The 20680-nt window shown below is 43.9% G+C and overlaps 1 protein-coding gene across 16 annotated transcripts in view; it reads right to left on the bottom strand.

Annotated features, from left to right (window-relative positions):
• Window positions 1–20680, bottom strand: part of arvcfb (ARVCF delta catenin family member b) — a 270971-nt gene that overhangs the window by 32784 nt on the left and 217507 nt on the right. For 13 of the 16 annotated variants that reach the window (XM_054773300.1, XM_054773299.1, XM_054773306.1 and 10 more), the window contains 4 exons: window positions 20335–20452; window positions 18229–18400; window positions 15870–15887; window positions 11893–11964 (listed from right to left, as the gene is read on the bottom strand). In XM_054773300.1, the coding sequence (XP_054629275.1) occupies window positions 11893–11964; window positions 15870–15887; window positions 18229–18400; window positions 20335–20452 (380 nt within the window). The remainder of the gene's footprint in view (window positions 1–11892; window positions 11965–15869; window positions 15888–18228; window positions 18401–20334; window positions 20453–20680) is intronic. The other 3 variants (XM_054773302.1, XM_054773309.1, XM_054773305.1) reach the window with 2 other exon arrangements.

Genomic DNA, 20680 nt, shown 5'->3' with positions numbered 1-20680 from the left:
CCTGCTGCCTTGACGCTGACATTTTCTTCAGATTTTGGATCAACATTTGCAATAGTGTTCAAGGACCTCCAATCAAAGTGTGAAATCTCAACACGTGACGGAAAACATCAGTGAATCACACAGACATAAACTTGTAAAAATGGTGGGCTTTCTTACAGTGATACATGTGTGCTGTATTAACACGTGTTTCTAAGTTATTACTGACTTATGGCGAATAAGATGCGTTTGCTGTGAAAAACTGCCCATTTATGAAGGAAAAAAAAACTGTACACTTGTGGGTGTGTGAATACTGAATTACAAATGTGCAGGGATGCACTGTATTTAGAATCACCAAAATGTACCTCCCTAAAAAAGGCCTACTATCTCAGACACCATATTGTACAGTATGTTCCCCAGTGTCACAGACCTGTCAGACAGGTGGCTGCAGTTTTGGCTACGCTAAAAGCACTTTCACCAAAAAGTGTTTAATGTCTTCTGTGGCCCACTCACACAAGACTGTAATCGCCAAGTGAATATGTCAATATGTTTTCTTGTGTCACAAAAGCCTCATTCTGCCAAGCAGTACAAAGTAATTCAGTTCAGTACACAACAGCTCGTGTCTCTATTGACAAATGTTATATCAACATAATTGAGCCATATTATTATTTGTCATACCAACTGTATTGCACAGTAGTGGCAGGTTGGCGAAAGCCACATTTCTGTCCATTGATTAGTCGGCAGGGCAGCACGATGAAAATGTCTGCCTCACAATCGAACGTTGGACCTCTCTGTGTGGTGTTGGCATGTTTTCCCCGGACTCGAGTTTCCTCACCTGCATGTTAGGTTAATTGGAGACTCTAAGTTGTGTTTACTGTAGGTGTCGACGGGTCCAGGGTGTATACCACCTCCAACCTAAAGACTGCTGCGATGGGATCCACCTCATAAATGAATGACTGCTTGATAACAGTGTTTCTAATTCCTGAATAATGTCAGAATGCTAGTGAGCTTTCCACAGTTGTACATTCCTCTTCTATTTTTATAACATTTAATCAACACTGTCGCTCTGGTGTGATCTGACACTGTTTACTTAGGCAACACAGATATTGCACGATCAGGCCTTGCTGAGCTACATTATGAGACAGAAGTTTGAGGGTTACGACAGTTTGGAAAACTTGAATACAGTCGATTACTGCTGTGTGTCGTGTGAAGTTTATGCGCCGCCGCAGTTCTGGGAATAAATAATTACCTTCTTCTAAGCATCGGTAGATAAATGCTGCCATGTATCATCACAAATACCAACCTGCAAGGACCTAATTCCACTAATGATGTCGAGTGCAGCCACCTAGGAATAGCATTATTACAGAAATCTCTTTGTATTTCCAACAACACACATGGTGGTCTCACTTAAATATGGCCCTCGCTCTACTTGTTTTCACTCCTTTTTGCCTCATTATCCCTATCTTGTATCGTCGTGAGAAACCTACATGGAACGAGGGTCAGGAGAATATGGACATCAACCACAACATATTTACAAGACTAGTGAGCTTTTCAATTTGATGTTTTTTCCAGCATTTTTTTTTTTTACCAGTACAGTAGATCCCCACATATTTGGAATTCAGGATTCACACTCCCACATACTGGCAGATTTTCAGTACAAAATATATATATATATTGTATTTTTGTATTTTTTAAAATTATTTTTCCACCGAAAATACTGATATATCTATATATGGTGAAAAAACAGATGAACATTTCAGAAAACAAATTAGAGGTCAAAACAAATTAGCATTGCAGGACACACATTAACAAAAGATGAAACAAATTCACATTTCAGAAAATATATTAACACACACCTTGAAACAAATTAACATTTCAGAAAACAAATTAACAACATTAAAAAAATTTACATTTCTGAAAAAAAAATCTTGCTAGAAATATGTTTTTCAAACAGCGGGAGATGTGTGACGTCGTAGTCTAAGAGGAATGACGAGAGCACAGAGGCTGTAGTTTTATTACTTTGTATCACAGGTTCCAATACAGCTGTTGCAGACTTCTTTTTTTTTACCCCCACCTTTATATGTTCCGTTTCCGTTTTATTTTCTTGCAACAGACCAGGCTTTGTAATTGTAATATATTTGAGTTCTTGTTTTATGAACTTTTACAAAGAGTGCATGTTCCTCCAGTTTTAATCCTAGTGTTCTTTAATGCAAACACAGTATGCATTATGTTATATGTAAAATATAAATACATAAAAAGGGAAAGTAATACAAAAAAGAGCTGGGGGGAAAGTCTGAAACAGCTGTGTTGCAACCCATGATGTAAAGTGGTAAGTTCTAGCATTCGCCTTTGTTCATGTGTTTTGCTATTTTGTTAGTGTTTCACAGTTTGTTTTGTTTTGTTTGTTTTGCACTTCCTGGCCAAAGTACATTCATTAAAGAGAAAAAAAAAATTTGTAGCCGCAGGTGTCCACATCATAACAGGGGATATTTAGTACACACTGAAAGATTTTTTTAACTGTTGATTAAATAAATGCTTTTCTCCAAACAGTGCTGAACAGTGAGTGTAACATGGCTCGTTAAACACTAGCCTACCAGAAAAGTCATTCATCGCCGTCCTCTTCCATTAAAGTTGTCTTCTTCTGGATCACAATTGAACAGTCTCATAATTCCTTCGTCACACACTTTGTCAGTCTCTCTCTTTCTCTTTTGTTTCATGGCAAATTAGACATTTAGCTTGAGTTTTCCTCTTCATCATGCAGTAGTCCAGCCATTCGAAACCCATTGGTGATAGTGGACGGTTGTTGATCCGAGCAGTCCAAAGAGAAGCTGTAGTAACTCTATACTTAATCAGCCTTACTTAAGATGTGATGTACGAGCGTATCAATTACTTGCATATTTTTCCATTCACTGGTGGTCCTTTACAACAACCCCCATAATCAGCAATGATCTACTGTATAGCACTCAAAAAATGTCAGCAATGTACACAGCGCAGATGGTCAAGAACATGCTTGCAGTATGCACAGTATCTCTATGTTGTTATCCATTTCCTGAATGAATGAACAAATGAGCTGAATGAAATTGGAGAAATGGAGCACAAATGAGGATCACTTTTCATGATATACTGGCCTGGAATCCAAATTTAAAACACTGTAAATGATACAAGACACTATTATAATCTCTGACATAAAGTGCCAGTCCACATACACCCCAGTGTTGAGTGCATGTTACTCTGTATGTGTCAAGATATGTTCAGGAGCAAGAACGCTTGAATGGTTTTCTCCCTTATATGTGTATCTCTTTTTACTCATGCGCATGCATTATTAGATCCATATGTCAGTGTGAGGTGAGTTCAGGAGGCAGCGGTAGTAATTACGTCTCACCTTGCTATGAAATGTGACAGCAGGAAGTGAGGAAGAGGGCGTGAATTTGGGTAGGTGTCTATATCACCTGACTGGTGCATTTAGTATGAAGTGACGCACAGAGGCTCATTGCAGCAGTTAAGACTGTAAGACCCAAAGTCAGCGTTGCGATCTTGGCGTTAAATTCTACACGGATAAAATCCAAGAGTATGTGAGAATGCTATTTGGAATTTTGAAGCCACAGTCATGAGACAACTTGAAACAAAGTGCTTTCGTCCCACGGCAATTGTGCCACCCAGACGTCGACATTGCAACATTTAACAGTGCAAAAATGCTTTATCTTGAAAAAGGATCCGCTCGAACAAATTTCCTCACTGCGGAAAACTGCTCACCGTGCCTTCGGGGGGAATTATTTTGTTTCCTGCAGCCATTTCTGAGACATATTGTAGGGAAGATTAGAAGAATCAGATTCATGTCACAGAGCCTTTTAGTGAACTATTCGCAGTGACAACAACAAAGAGGAATAATAAAAGTGTGGCTCATATTTCTTAATTCAATCGCGCCTCAGACTTCTCAGAGCCAAGAGGCAACAAAGAGTTTACACACTGATGTCTGTTCATTATTCCGCAAATAGAGATCTCCTGTGGGATGATATCAATGAGCTATAGTCAATGCAATACATACTGTGCAGTGCAGTCACACCTCACGCTCATGCTGTTTGTCAATGACAAAACCCACAGAAACACTCTCGCCTTGCAAGACCAAGTAGTGAGATACATTACACATTAAACATTAAACTGAGGAGAGCAGAACAAACCTCAACAACAGACAACACTGAAATGACAAAGGACTTGAAGAAAGTAAGAAAGCCAGTCAACCTTGGTGAGTGTTTCGCAATACCTCACTGTTTTGATGACTGCATCAAAACTAGAACAAAAGAAGAGAATCAAGGTCACATTATTCTGATATCACAATAAGTGGGATCCAAGCATCTATGCCAACTGTGAGCTTTCTGAACATTTTCCGGAAAATAAGGGGAAATAAGGGAAATTCTTTGTAGTGGGCATTGTCTTTGCAGATTGCCGTCATCCAAGCATGGATATACCATCACCATTGTCACCTGTAGTACCAGAGATGTTTTTTGGTGGATTTAAAGGGCAGAGTTGTTTATTAGCACTCGTGCACCCGTACACCCGTCAGACACCCATATCCATTCATCCACGCCTCTAAAATTTGAGAGACCTTACAGCTAAGCTTATAACTCCAAAACCGTACTTAAATCAAGGGGACAGGAAAAGCAGATCGCATTCCTCGGCTTTGTCAACTTCCTCTCCTATCTCTCCTTAGCTAACCTTCCTCCACCCTGAAGTTTAGCTGAGGTTTCAATGAACTTCCGGCAAAATGTTTACTTTTCTCAGGAGCTGATGCACTCAACAAGTCTTTAAAGTCTTTTAAGCCTTTCACAGATCAGGATTGTTTTCTTTTGACTACTCCTTTTTTTCTCGGCCTTTGCTCTGAGCCAAATGAATAATGCAGCAACAATAACTCAATAAAACAATAAAATCATTTATGCAACACATGTGGTTTAACGAAAGACAAAAAAACATTTTCAGTTTTGGAGACTGCCCAAACTTAGTTAACTGACATAAACTCTTGGGATGAAAGCAAATGTTCCACTTTAACTACAGTGGAACCGTTTTATGTCGACAGCCCTCAGACCGGCTGACTTACGTTGACATAAGCGATTTATAACTGGAAGTGAATTATCCACTGCTTGTGCATTTACATATGCTGGAGCCCATCCCGACTGACTTTGGACAGGAGGCGGGGTACAGATATAGATTATTATAATAAAATGCATTATTTATTATATATTATCCTAAAAATAATATATAATAAATGATTAATTTTGTGAAATGCTGTGGTAGAATCCAGAATCATATATATAGTGGAACCTCGGTTAGCATCCGTCCCAGTTAGCGTGGTTTTCAGTTAACGTCAAAAATGTCCATGCTTTCTCCGGTTAGTGTACAATATGGCGGGCATCTTGTCACGTCGTTAATACACTGCGTGAGTCGCGGGGGCATGCTGGAGCCTATCCAGCTGACTTCGGGCGACAGGCGGGGTACACCCTGGACTGGTCGCCAGCCAATCGCAGGGCACATATAGACAAACAACCATTCACACTCACATTCATACCTATGGACAATTTAGAGTCACCAATTAACCTAACATGCATGTTTTTTGAATGTGGGAGGAGTATCCAGACAAAACCCAGGCACGCACGGGGAGAACATGCAAACTCCACACAGAAATCGAACCCAGGTCTTCCCGATCTCCATACTGTTACTGTGTTGGCCAACATGCTACCCACAAGACCACCATAAGGCCACTTCATGCAGATAAAATGATAAATGGACATTTAAGGCAAGGACGCTACATGGATAGGACTGTCCACTTGGCATCTACTTCCATAGTGCACCCTGCGCGGGTATGGCCGGAATCCAGAAACGGTGCATTGTGAACATGTACTCGACACACTGTGCAGCAATTAATTACGCCAAAAGAGGGTCCAAAAGACCACAGTTGTCATTTTTCCACTTTCCCAAAGACAAAGACGGTATGTGTGATAAAAACATTGTACATTTATAACGCTGGTAGTTGCAAATAAACAGGACAGTGGCCAAGACTTAAAGTGTAGTCCCACACAATGTTGCTTAAAGCTCATTTGTTTCCCTGGGCGTACTAGATGAATTCATGACAAGTCAGCAATGCTGATGATTTAAGCTATAGCCTATCAAAAGTATCAGCGATGCCAGAAATGTTGCTGAAATAAATGTTGCATTGTGTAAATACTTGGAGTTAATTATCCATATAAGTGTTTTTAAGTCTAAATTCTGTTGTACCTTGTGTTCCTGAAAAAATATCCTTTTTTTAATCAACTTCCTGGAATGTTAACTAATGTATTACTGGAATGGTAATGAATAATGCCATGTGTGGTCCTACTCACACTTGCACATCAGCAGAGTACATCTATGGTGATTGTTTTCCTGACCATCTTATCTGTATCTGTATGGACTATTGTCTGAAATTTTGTCTATGAAATTTTATGTCCAAAATTCTACGGCATTTTCAATGATGTTTTTGGGGTAAAACATTTTCCTAAAAATAAAAATGTAAATGCACTGATGTTTTCTACCTCAAATGTGTAAATCCAAGTTCAGTTAAAATTAGGGACGCTCCGATCAGGGTTTTTAATGCCATTTCCGATACCGATCATCCAGGATGGAAAGCGGCTGATACCGATACCGATCACATGGATTGATTATACATTTTTCAATGCATTTATGATGAGTGCTGTTGGCCAGGTGTGCCGTATAAAGGGGAAAAGACAGGACAAGTCCAAAGTCCCTTGACTATCAGGGGGCCCAAAAACAAATAATATTAGTAATTAATGAAAGACTGATTATCGCACCGTGAGCCTTGAAAACTCACCATAGCCCGTCAAGTGTTAAATTAAAGCTTTTTAATGTGCTATCCCTGAAGGATCGTTTTCATGGCATCTGTTGGCAGTTAAGTTCCACACGGCAGAAACGGCTGTTTTTGTTTTGGCACGCCCGCGCACAGTGAAGGAAAGTGGGAGGAGGACACTGCCCAAGACGTTAGTTAGGGCAAGACACTACACGCACACAAGGATCGCTGCAGTCTGCAATAGTACTAGCCACAGGTTGATCGGCTTTTGTGATCGGGTGGCTTTTTGCGGTTGGGTCTGGAACCAATTAACCACGATAAACGAGGGATGACTGTATTATGACCCTATTCTCCTACTATCATAACGTTTTCCCAACCTAACTTTCCAAAAATTATAACTTCATTCCTTTTCTTTTGTCTGTCATAATATTACAATTTTAGAAAATATCAGGCTTTTCTTTAATATTTCAACTTTATGTTTCTAAAAACTACATGTTTTTCCTAATAATGTTATGAATTTATGCCCTGCGACTGGCTGGCAACCAGTCTCGCCCGAAGTCAGCTGGGATAGGCTCCAGCATACCACCACGACCCTAATCAGGATAAGCAGCATAGAAAACAGACGGATGGATGGATGTTATGACATTATTCTCATAAAATTATGACTTTTCTTCTGATAAGATAACCATTTTGTCACATAAAATAATGACTTTATTCTCCTAATATTTCAACGTTGTTCTCATAAAATTACTGCTGTTTGTGTAATTGTATTTTCAGAATGTTCTGTGGGCCAATGAAAAAACAGCTGCAGGCTGCAAATGGCCCCCGGGTCGCATTTTGGACATCCCTTGTATAGCGGAACTCCATTCCATTCCATTCCATTTTCCTCCGCTTATCCGGGTCCGGGTCGCGGGGGCAGCAGTCTCAGTAGGGAAGCCCAGACTTCCCGGTCCCCGACCACCTCCTCCAGCTCCACCGGGAGGACACCGAGGCGTTCCCAGGCCAGCTGTGAGACATAATCCCTCCAGCGTGTCCTAGGTCTTCCCCGGGGCCTTCTCCCGGCTGGGCATGCCCAAAACACCTCACCAGGGAGGCGTCCGGGAGGCATCCGGACTAGATGCCCGAGCCACCTCAGCTGGCTCCTCTCGATGTGAAGGAGCAGCGGCTCTACTCTGAGCTCCTCTCGGATAACCGAGCTCCTCACCCTGTCTCTTAGGGTGAGTCCCGCTACCCTACGAAGAAAACTCATTTCAGCCGCTTGTATCCGCGATCTCGTTCTTTCGGTCATGATCCAAAGCTCATGACCATAGGTGAGGGTGGGAACATAGATCGATCGGTAAATTGAGAGCTTTGCCTTCCGGCTCAACTCTCTCTTCACCACGACGGTCCGGTACAGCGACCGCATTACTGCAGACGCTGCGCCGATCCGCCTATCGACCTCACGCTCCAACCTTCCCTCACTCGTGAACAAGACCCCGAGATACTTGAACTCCTCCACCTGGGGCAGGACCTCATTCCCAACCCGGAGGGAGCAATCCACCCTTTTCCGACTGAGAACCATGGCCTCGGATTTGGAGGTGCTGAGTCTCATCCCAGAAGCTTCACACTCAGATGCAAACCGTCCCAGTAAACGCTGCAGGTCACAGCTCGATGAGGCCATCAGGACCACATCGTCTGCAAATAGCAGAGATGAGATCCTAGTGCCCCCGAACTGGACTCCCTCGACACCTTGGCTGCGCCTAGAAATTCTGTCCATGAAAATTATGAACAGAATCGGTGACAAAGGGCAGCCTTGGCGGAGGCCAACGTTCACCGGAAACAGGCTTGACTTACTACTGGCAATGCGAACCAGGCTCCTGCTCCGGTTGTACAAGGACTGAATGGCACGTAGTAGCGCGCCACCAATCCCATACTCCCGGAGCACCCCCCACAGGACACCGCGAGGGACACGGTCGAATGCCTTTTCCAGGTCCACAAAGCACATGTAGACCGGTTGGGCAAACTCCCAAGTACCCTCCAGGACCCTTGCAAGGGTGTAGAGCTGGTCCAGTGTTCCGCGACCAGGACGAAAACCACATTGCACCTCCTGTAGCCGAGGTTCGATTAACGGTCGTACCCTTCTCTCCAGCACCCTGGAATAGACTTTCCCAGGGAGGCTGAGGAGTGTGATCCCCCTATAGTTGGAACACACCCTCCGGTCACCCTTCTTGAAAAGGGGGACCACCACCCCAGTCTGCCAATCCAGAGGTACTGTTCCCGACTTCCACGCAATGTTGAAGAGACGTGTCAGCCAAGACAGTCCCGCAACATCCAAAGCCTTGAGGAATTCAGGGCGAAACTCGTCCACCCCCGGAGCTTTGCCACTGGGGAGCATTTTGACTACCCCAGATACCTCAGCCACGGTGATGGAACTGTCCGCGTTCGTATCCTCAGTCTCTGCTTCCTCTAGGGAAGGTATGTCAGTGGGATTGAGAAGGGCCTCAAAGTATTCCTTCCACCGCCCAACTATATCCTCAGTCGAGGTCAGCAGGCTCCCGTCCCCACTGTAAACAGTGTGGACCGGGCACTGCTTCCCCTTTCTGAGGCGCCGGACGGTTTGCCAGAACCTCTTCGAGGCCGACCGAAAGTCGTGTTCCATGGCCTCACCGAACTCCTCCCACACCCGAGTTTTTGCCTCGATCACCGCCGAAGCCGCGTGCCGCTTGGCCTGCCGGTACCCGTCAGCTGCTTCAGGAGTCCCACAAGCCATCCATGCTCGATAGGACTCCTTCTTCAGCTTGACGGCAGCCCTGACCTCTGGTGTCCACCATCGGGTTCGGGGCTTGCCGCCACGACTGGCACCGACCACCTTGCGGCCGCAGCTCCGATCGGCTGCCTCAGCAATGGAGGCACGGAATAGAGCCCATTCGGACTCGATATCCTCGTCCTCCCCCGGGATGCAGGAGAAGCTCTGCCGGAGGTGAGAGCTGAAGACTCGACGAACAGGAGACTCTGCCAAACGTTCCCAGCACACCCTCACTACACGTTTGGGTCTCCCGGGTCTGTCCGGCATCCTCCCCCGCCATCTAATCCAACTCATCACCAGGTGGTGATCAGTTGACAGCTCAGCCCCACTCTTTACCCGTGTGTCCAAAACATGCGGACGCAGGTCTGATGATACGACTACAAAGTCGATCATAGACCTGCGGCCTAGGGTGTCCTGGTGCCATGTGCACTTATGGACATCCTTATGCTGGAACATGGTGTTTGTGATGGACAAACTGTGGTTCGCACAGAAGTCCAACAACATCACACCGCACGGGTTCAGATCGGGGAGGCCGTTCCTCCCAATCACGCCCCTCCAGGTCACACTGTCATTGCCCACATGGGCGTTGAAGTCTCCCAGCAAAACGACAGAGTCACCAGTTGGGGTGCTCTCCAGCACCCCTCTGATGAACTCCAGGAAGGCTGGGTACTCTGAACTGCCGCTTGGCGCGTACGCACAAACGACAGTCAGGACCCTTTCCCCAACCCGAAGGCGTAGGAAAATGACCCTCTCGTTTACCGGGGATGACTCCAACACAGAGGCACCGAGCCGGGGGGCTATTAATAAGCCCACACCAGCTCGCCGCCTCTCCCCTGCAGCAACTCCAGAGTAGAACAAGGTCCAACCCCTCTCGAGGAGTTTGGATCCAGAACCCAAACTGTGGGTCGAGGTGAGTCCGACTATATCTAGTCGGAATGTCTCAACCTCTCTCACAAGTTCGGGCTCCTTCCCCGCCAGAGAAGTGACGTTCCATGTCCCAAGAACCAGATTTGGCCGCCGAAGACCAGGTCGCCTAGGTGCCCGCCCTCGACCGCCACCCAAAACGCAATGCACCGGACCCTTATGCTTGCCCCCGCAGGTGGTGGGTCTACGGGGGGGAGATCCCGTGTGGCTTCTTCGGGCTGAGCCCGGCCGGGTCCCACGGGTGAAAGCCCGACCACCAGACGCTCGCCTGCGAGCCCCTCCCCCAGGCCTGGCTCCAGGGTGAGGCCCCGGTATCCCACTTCCGGGCGAGGTGCGGTCTCTCCTCGTGTGTTTATTCATAGGGGTCTTCTGAATCACTCTTGGTCTGGTCCGTCACCCAGGACCTGTTTGCCTTGGGAGACCCTACCAGGGGCATATAGCCCCAGACAACATAGCTCCTAGGATCACTCGGGCACACAAACCCCTCCACCACGGTAAGGTGGTGATTCACGGAGGGGGTATAGCGGAACTACTTTAACCAAAAATTGTGTTTAGCTAAATTAATCAGAATGATACCAACCATGTGAACCACATGGCAACCTAGCTTGAGGTGACAAATGCAGAGTCACTAATCATGTGTTTACTTCATAACTACTGATTAGTCACTGTTGTGTGTACAAGTTGTCTCTTTGCCCTTAATGGCCACCATGAATAATCAATTAACAAAACTAAGCTAATCAACTCAAACACTTTCCAATATTCAAACAGGAAAACACAAATCTTGCCCACTTTTCTGACACACAACCAGACAGAAAGAAAAGTCCTTGTGTGCTGCTCTGCGAGGTTGAGCCTCAGTATTGATCTTTGTCAATATAAGATCAGATAAGGACAAATGTAATCCGTCATATCCGCTTCAAACCTCAGCAGCAGATGACTCTCCGCTCTCAGTCTTTCTAGCAACTGGACCAGATGATAGGTGCTGGCCGAGGCAATTACGAGTACCAAACAGAAACACAGTTTTATAGAGACAAACATTTGTCCTGACAAGTGAGCTTACCTCAACTGCTCCTTATTAAGAATGCATCTTTCTGCCATGCTTAATAATGTGTGTCCTTGGCTATTAAGTCAGATCTATTTATTTGTCTGCTTTTTCTGCAAGATGAAACACATTTTAACTCTGAGAGCACACCAACCATTAAACAAGAGTATGCAAGCATGAGAGGATATTAATGTGTCCTATTTTACCACGAATATAGTGACATTTCACTTGGCTGACGCCAGCACCCTTCTCATCTGCTGGCACTACACTGCCCCCTAATTTACCCAAATTTCAAGACTGGTTTCAGCATATTTTGCTTGACGGTAGGGTACCTACCTTTTGATGGCTCAGTACGCTTGGGAAGATCCAATGTGTCATAGTTTTTGTCATTCTCACCATTTTTTCTACCTGGATGTAGGAAAGAAAGGAAGACATGATGTCATTCACAGGGAAAAGTAGCTCATAATCAAAAATGTGATTTCAGATCAGATACTCAGTGTTTCCCATATATTAATTTATTAGTGGGCTGCAGTGTGGATTTGATGTTCAGTCATAAACATTCGATTATCTACTGTTGGCTAGTCATGAATTATCATGATACCCAGTCATTTGGTCTTAATTACATATTATTCACATATACAAGCAAACATAGCAGTAGTTCAGTACTTCCTGAGTGGGAAACACCTTCATTAATGTAAGGATATGAGGAAATGGAGTGGGAGTGGTGATTACAGATTAATAACTAATGGTCTTTTTGCATGCTCATGATAACGCCCATGAGAGAGGACAGAGATTTACACACAAACTCACTCACTGGACACAATTTCCAAACAGGGTAATGGGAGGAAGGCGTGATAGAGCTCTTCCTTGAGACTGAGCTACCACTTCCCCTCAGGAAATAAACACTCAAACTCAAGTGGCCTAACAGAAATGAGCTATTCAGCAATAACACAAAGCTCCAGTATGTCACGTTTACATGTCTATTTATTTATTGACATATTTATCCCAATACAGTTGTGAAGTGTAATTTACTTTAAGCCGTACAATAATAATTCTATGAAAATGTTAATGCACCTGAGTTTGAACAATTTCTAATCAAAATAACATTTTTGACTAAATGAGCCTATCATCATGGATGAACTCATGTTTTCTCAAGAAGAGGTATATCTGGGTAGATTCTCTGTAATTCAGGTCATCGTAATCCACAAAGGTTGAATCGAGGCAAATGGTCTCTTCTTGTTTGTTGAAGATGTTTCAGGTTTAATCCAAAAGGCTTCTTCAATTCTACATTTTTAAGTGAGGAGTCTCCCTATTTATGTCTCTGGTGGGGTTGTTGTTGTATTTGTTAGACTGTCCTGCATAACAATACGTAGATCAGAGACATTCTTTCCTTAACTGGGACTTCCTGTATCCACCAGGAAAAAAGCCCCTACACATGAGCCTAAGGATAGAAACAGGAGGCGAAATTCAATGGACCCTTACATGGCTGGTTAGTCAGAGAAACTCAGAAGGATTTTCTCCGAACATAACATACCAATGGATTTCAAACCCACCAACACCCTCAGACAAAAGCTGACTCATCCCAAAGTCAAAATCCAGAGAAGCAAGCTCAGCAATGTTGTTATGCAGTGCAGTAAAGTGAGGAGTGCAATGACCTCTACATTAGAGAGACCAAGCGACCCTTATACAAATGCATGAAACATCACAAAATGGCAGTTTTTGGGCTCGGAGAAAGCAGTTCATTTGAATCTCACAAAAAAGGGACATTCTTTTGAGGACAACAATGTCCGAATTCTGGATGGGGAGGACCGCCGTTTGAAAGAGGTGTGAAAGAATCCACTTACATCACACTACAAAAGCCCTCATAAAAGAGAGAAGGAGGTTTGCATCATCACCTATTGTGTGCTTACAACAATGTCCTAAAATCTCTCCTCAAAAGATTGTCTCATTACACGGGAAGCATGACCACTAATGAGTTGTTTTGCCACCAGGCAGGCAAACAACCTATTGTTATGCAGGACGGTCGTTCCAACAGCCCCAACAACAACAACCACATTGTGACTACCCCCAAGGGACACACCTACCAGAGATATAAATAGGGAGGCACCACACCTAAAATCGTAGAGCTGAAGAAGCCTTTTGGATAAAAGGTGAAACGTCTTCAAAAAGCAAGAAGAGGCCGGTTGCCTCCATTCAATCTTTGCGGATTCAACGAAGGGTGGTAAAAGACAAAACAAAGAAAATACAAAGCAGTAGCTTGTCTTCAGTTGTAGCGTTTTTATATGTTGTTTTTCTTAAATCTAACCAAAGAACCCCAGTGGCCAAATAGACAAGGCGTCACCCTCAGATGTTGGGGATTGGTGTCCCACTTGAGTTGAAAAGCTATCAAAAGATTTCTTTGTCACATGCTTACGATTGACCTCAGATCTGGGGCACTGCAAAAGCTTTTTGTTCCATAACTCGAGAATAAATGTGTTTAAATGTATAAAAGGGATGTTAGCTATGTTAGTATATATCTGCCATTTTGCGTTTTCTCTTGTAAATGGTGTCATACAAACACAATTTCAATAATTCTTCAGGTTTGCACAATAAGGCTGTTTTAAAATGTTTTTCAATTTTTTCAATTTCAATTTTGTCAATTTTTCGAATTGAGTCATTTGAGTGAAGCTCTATGACTCCACACAGTCATGTACCAGATGGGGTCTATCTTCTACAGACTTAGCAAAACCAAAAAAACAGAGCTCGAAGATGGTTGTGGTCTAAAAAACAACAGTAGGTGAACATGTGGAGCAATGCATATGAAATGGGTAAAACCAAATTCCGTTCATGTTTGGAAGAACACTCAAAACTAGTTCTAACTACAGGTGATCCTCGAGTTACGAACAAATTCCGTTCCTAGACTGTACCTAGACTGTATCGGCAATACCGAGCCAATACTGATACTGCCAATACACCTAATGTGTCTGCTAAACTTTAGAAAGTAATATGTTTCACATCATAGCATAGCTTATAATAGAAAGAATACAAAACAGAGGACAAAATCACATTGAATATGTAAAAATTGTGTTTTAAATAATAAAAAAAAGAAAATAATTATTAAGTTACTATTAAATAATTACTAAGAATTACTATAACAATTCACAAATGGCTCCGTTTACAATCAGCCATCATTTCATTAGACAGAGACTGACTTACTGAGCAGTGTGCCGCTCCACGCACTAACCCGTGCAGAAGAAAAAGTAGTTCCCATGAACTGCATATCATTTAGGGGCCTATCCACACAGAAACGTTTTCAGGTCAAAACAGCAAAATATTTTATTGTTTCAGTCTTTCATGCACACAGAAACGGTGTTCTGGGTGCCCTGAAATGCTATTTTTTGAAAATGGATATCAGAGTGGGCAAATGTGCAAACGCCGGCTTTTCATTTCCGTATAGACAAACAAAACCGCTGTTTTATGAAAACGATGAGGTCAACGACACATCGCCGTCACATGACCAGAAGTGCGCTTTGACGACAAGCTAACATAATATCTGAATATTTCAATCGAAATAAATCTGTTGATATTTTGTGGTCTAATACTTCAAAATGACTCGAAGAAGTAATTCCACTTTGTCATACGTCTAGATGAGCAATGGAAAGCGGACGGTGATGGACTTATGCGCATGCGTTCTTTGTTCTTCTGAGCATAAAGATTTGGTATTAGAGGTATCAATATTTCAATATCAATCCGCACATCACTAAAATGAAAAAGTGATAAAGAGATAGTAACTCCTTATTTTTATCCCTGCGGTTGTCTTTTGAAAATATTGTCCCAGGCTAGTCTGGAAGGATAACTGCCTCTTCTCCGCCCAGATCTCCTTGTAATAGCGCATGGTATCCATGAACCTTCTAATATTCATTAGCATTCCCCTAATCTTTATTTTTAATGATGGTCGCGACAGCATGCGGTCGGACCAAGAGAGCCGCCGATATTGGTGGCCGTGTCTCCCCTCTCAAATTCATTTTCACTTCAATGGTGATGGCTTTCCTTTTCTTTGGCGCACTGCCGCTTGAGAGACATAATGACATCCAAAAAGTGAACTAATAAAGAGATGTTATTTTTCCTCAGTGTGGTTGAGCAGGCACACACTGCATTCTTCTGCTGGCGTGCACTATAACGAGTTCTCAAGCGAGTCTTGTGTTTACGGAACAAACTTGATTTTTTAATGAATTTCTGGTAAACCGAGGACCACCTGTATATTCTAGGGAAGAAGAGGTGGGAGGTTGGGGTGGACCAGGACGATTGAAGAAAAGGTTTAATAGGGCACTCACCTTGATTAAACCATTCCTCTACAGTTAGCCACGGAAGCAGCAGCCCAAAAAACACAAAGCACATAAAAGAGAGAAGGGGCATGGTGAAAAAGCCATGCTTACATGTCAAAAGGCTGTGCAAAAATGAGAACAGTAGTCAGCTATTGCTCAAAAAGAGATGAGATTAAGGAGAAAGGGAGATCAGAACAGATTAAAGAGAGAAAAATAATCATGAAGTACTTTTAAGAGGCAGAAGAGAAAATATGTGAAGCCATTAGTAGTCCATAAGTGTTGTACAGGCATTCTGTTCAAAGAACCTGCATCAATGTAATATATTTCTGAGACAGACAGACACAGTAATATGAAAGAACAGATTCAGCCCTCAGATGCTGAAGTCTTTTCTTCAGACAAGTTAGAGTCAGAGTGAAAAAAAACATTCTCAACAACAGCCCATGCTGCCAGTGTCCGTAAACGTGCTTCATTAAACTCACAGCGTGGCAAAAAAGAACAAAAAACAAACATGTTATGGAAATTACAGACTGCTCATTAACTAACCAAAGCTGGAGTGGCTCTGCCAGTGCTGATCATAATGCTATATTTTAATTAACACTGAATGTGACATTAAACTGAAGAGGAGGCAAGACACAGCCTACTTAAGGCAACAAATTACCAACGTTTCTGACGACAGTGTCACTTAACAACATTGCTCTGTGCTTCTTTATGGTGAGGTTTAATGCTCTTCTTTGAAAGAACACCTTGAGGGTCTGCAGCAATGGCACACTACTCATTATTCAATCCGTGCTTGCACACACCAAAGTGTTCATGGGGATAATTGGTTTCTTTCTGTTTGCCTACATGCAACCTCTGCTTTTTGCACACCCACGAATGGAAGGGTTTCTCCAATGAGTCGTTAGAAAGCAGGGGTCACCAGCGTGCAGCCACACCTCATTGGGTGACTGATTAATGGCAGCCATTATTGTTGCACAGCAGGGAGATAATGGTGTTGTTTCGCTGGAGGAGAGCTCAGGAGAGCGCAGATGGAGATGTTGCTTACAACACATCTGAACATGGCATGCGACAAGGAGAGTCCAAAATGACACACCATGCTGACAACATCCTGTTTTGAATTGATTATGTTTTAAATAATTATTGTGATAGCACAAAACACACAAAAACATTGTTCTACAACTGAAAGATTTGAGTTTTTTGAACACTACTGCGTATTGGTGACAATTGTGCCTTGTTGAGTGAGACCAGTACAAGCAGAACAAGAACACGAATGAATAGAAGAGAGTGGATCCCCACACATTCACGATTTAGCATTCATGGCACCACAAAAGACAAAAAATATTTTTTAGAGGTATATTTGGTTTCTCCGAAAATAAGTGTTTTTTTTTTACGCAAAAGGCATCTCATTCACCATAAGTTGGTAATAATTTATAAATACCAGAGTTAGAAAGCCCGCAATTTTTACATGTTTATTTCTTTATTAAGGCTGTCAAAGATAGCACGTTAACGGTGGTAGTTAAATTATTTCAAGAATTACTTGCAATTAACCTCTACAGTTTACCGTCTCCACAGTGTCACACAGAGTCTGAGGCTTTTTAAATCTTTATCTTTATAGACCTCACCACATCAACACCAGTCCAATTCCAACACTATATGTGTTTATCCAACTCACAAGCACAGACCGCTCGTCGTCGGAACAACACTTCGTCATTATCACTAGACGGCCGCGAGGTGAATTAATTCATGGACATTCCGAACATTACAACAAGTTCTTATTATGCGTGTATATAAATAAACAGAAATACAAAAAAAACAGTAAGTGGATATTTTTATCATTCACTAACGTAACTCTTACTGAGCGAGTACCATTGGGGATGAACACCTACAGTATATATTTCATGCTTTAAATGCATTTTATAAGTGTGTGAGTCTTATTCAGGACTTAAACCTGGATTGTGTAGTGAGTAAACAATGGCAATTAAAGAGAGACGGGGAGGGTTCTGAATTGAAGATAATAATTACAACAGTCACTTTTGTTGCAAATGTTGATCTGAAATCGGAGAAGAATATCAAAGTCAAGCTAGTAGGAGGGTTGGAGGGGGATGTGGAGTAGTGATGTGAGCCGTGTGTGAAAAATAGACATTTTTATGCACGTATCAATAACTCGCGTTTTTTCGCTATTCGTGAAAAGCGGGGATCTCCTGTCCAGTCCATACCTTTGAATAAATGTGCTAATCTATCATCAAAATCATCACCTAATCTATCTTATAATATATTTTTCTATTTGCCAAAACAAACATGTCATTGAAAAATACAACGTTATTGCAGAGGTGACTTATCAGTGCGGTCCAAAATCTCCCGTGTTTCTCACCTTTGGCCTTCTTGCTTCCAAAGCAGCCAGCATCGTCCTTCTTCTTCCTATGTGGCCCTGCAGAGCCGGGGGCCTGTGGCGCTGATGGGTCTTGGAACCTTTCAGCCCCCGGTACTTCTTTGTGGACATGATAGGACAGGTTCCTCATAATGCAGACACAGTTCTCCACAGACTAGGAAGGAAGCAACAAATGGTTAGTGTTTAACATTGTCCTTAGTGTGTTGGAAATGTTTCAAAAACACAAGGAGCCATAAACTGTTTTTACTAGTTCCTTCTTGTGTAAATGTATCCTATGTGCATCTCTAACTCAGAAGAGATACAGTATACTGTATATGGGCCTCACCACTCAAAAATATATCCTGTAAAATAACTTTACAAAACCCATGTAATTAATTAATTACATGACTACATTCTAATTTGAATCTACTGCTAAGATTACGACAGTTACTTAAATATATTTATCAATTTTGACAGTCTCCTCTGTGAATCACCACCTTATCGTGGTGGAGGGGTTTGAATGCCCGAGTGATCCTAGGAGCTATGTTGTCTGGGGCTAGCTATATCCCTGGTTGGGTCTCCCAAGGCAAACAAGTCTGAGGTGACGGGCCAGACCAAGAGTGATTCAGAAGACCCTATGAATAAACGCAAGAGGAGGGACCGTGCCTCGCCTGGACGTGGGATACCTGGGCCTCACCCTGGAGCCAGGCCCGGAGGAGGGGCCTGGTGGTTGGGCCTTCCCCTGTGGTGCCTGGCCGGGCCCAGCCTGAAGAAGCCAGACGGGATCTCCCCCCCGTATACCCACCACCTGCAGGGTCCGGTGCTATGTGTTTTGGGTGGCGGTAGAGGGCAGGCACCTGGGGCACCTGGTCTTCGGCAGCCAAATCTGGTTCTTGGGACATGGAATGTCACTATTCTGGTTGGGAAGGAGCCCGAACTTGTGCGAGAGGTTGAGACATTCCGACTAGACATAGTCGGACTCACCTCGACCCACAGTTTGGGTTCTGGAACCAAACTCCTTGAGAGGGGCTGGACCTTGTTCTACTTTGGAGTTGCTGCAGGGGAGAGCCGGTGAGCTGGTGTGGCCTTATTAAAAGCCCCCCGGCTTGGTGCCTCTGTGTTGGAGACAAGAGGGTGATTACCTTATGCCTTGGGGTTGGGCAAAGGATCCTGATTGTCGTTTGTGCATACGCGTCAGTTCAGAGTATTCAGCCTTCTTGGAGTCCATCAGACGGGTGCTGGAGAGCACCCAAACTGTTGACTCCATCGTTCTACTGGGAGACTTCAACGCCCATGTGGGCAATGACAGTGTAATCTGGAGGGACGTGATTTGGAGGAACGGACTCCTCGATCTGAACCCGTGCGGTGTGATGTTGTTGGACTTCTGTGCGAACCACAGTTTGTCCATAACAAACACCATGTTCGAACATAAGGATGTCCACAATTGCACTGACACCCAAGGCAGCAGGTCTATGATCACTGGCCGCAAGGTGGTCGGTGCCAGTCGTGTTGGAAAGCCCCGTACCCGATGGTGGACATCAGAAGTCGGGGCTGCCGTCAAGCTGAAGGAGTCCTATCAAGCATGGATGGCTTGTGGGACTCCTGAAGCAGCTGACAGGTACCGGCAGGCCAAGTAGCACGTGGCTTCAGCGGTGGTCGAAGCAAAAACTCAGGTGTGGGAGGAGTTTGGTGAGGCCATGGAGCACGACTTTCGGTCAGCCTCAAAGAGGTTCTGGCAAACCGTCCGACACCTCAGAAAGGGGAAAGAGAGCCCTGTCCACACTGTTTACAGTGGGGATGTGGGCCTGCTGAGCTCGACTGACGATATAGTTGGACGGTGGAAAGAATACTTTGAAGCCCTTCTCAATCCTGAGCATGCCCAGCCGTCAGAAGGACCTAAGACACGCTGGAGGGATTATGTTTCACAGCTGGCCTGGGAATGCCTGAGTGTTCTCCTGGTGGAGCTCGAGGAGGTGGCCGGGGACTGGGAAGTCTGGGCTTCCATACTGTCACTGCTCCCCCGCGACCCGGACCCGGATAAGTGGCGGAAAATAGATAAATGGATGGATTAATTTTGACAGTTTTTAAAGTGTAAGTCAGGTGTTCCACCTTATTGTCCATATCTTTCTTCCCTACAGCTGATTGAAGGGCGTGCAGCAGGGCGTCCACGAGTCCGTCACACTCCCTCAGTCTTCGTCGAGCCTCCGCCCCATCTGAGCTTACGTTTCTGAAAAGCACACACACACATATACACTGAGCATGAACCTGATCCTTAAGTACAAAATGAAACCACCATGTCCTGTCCAGAACTTGCTGCAGCTACCCCATTGTCAACGTAAAACTGTTGGATTCATTCATTTTTTATTCCGCTTGTAATCAGTAGGTTCATGGGTGAGCTATCCCAGCTGACTTTGGACGACATATAGGATCAGTCACAGAAGATGTCATCTAATTT

Source organism: Dunckerocampus dactyliophorus, chromosome 4 (genome assembly GCF_027744805.1).
Source record: "Dunckerocampus dactyliophorus isolate RoL2022-P2 chromosome 4, RoL_Ddac_1.1, whole genome shotgun sequence".
In the NCBI taxonomy this organism is placed as follows: domain Eukaryota; kingdom Metazoa; phylum Chordata; class Actinopteri; order Syngnathiformes; family Syngnathidae; genus Dunckerocampus; species Dunckerocampus dactyliophorus.
The sequence above is the reverse complement of the archived record's forward strand: the minus strand, read 5'-3'. Positions and strand labels throughout refer to the sequence as shown.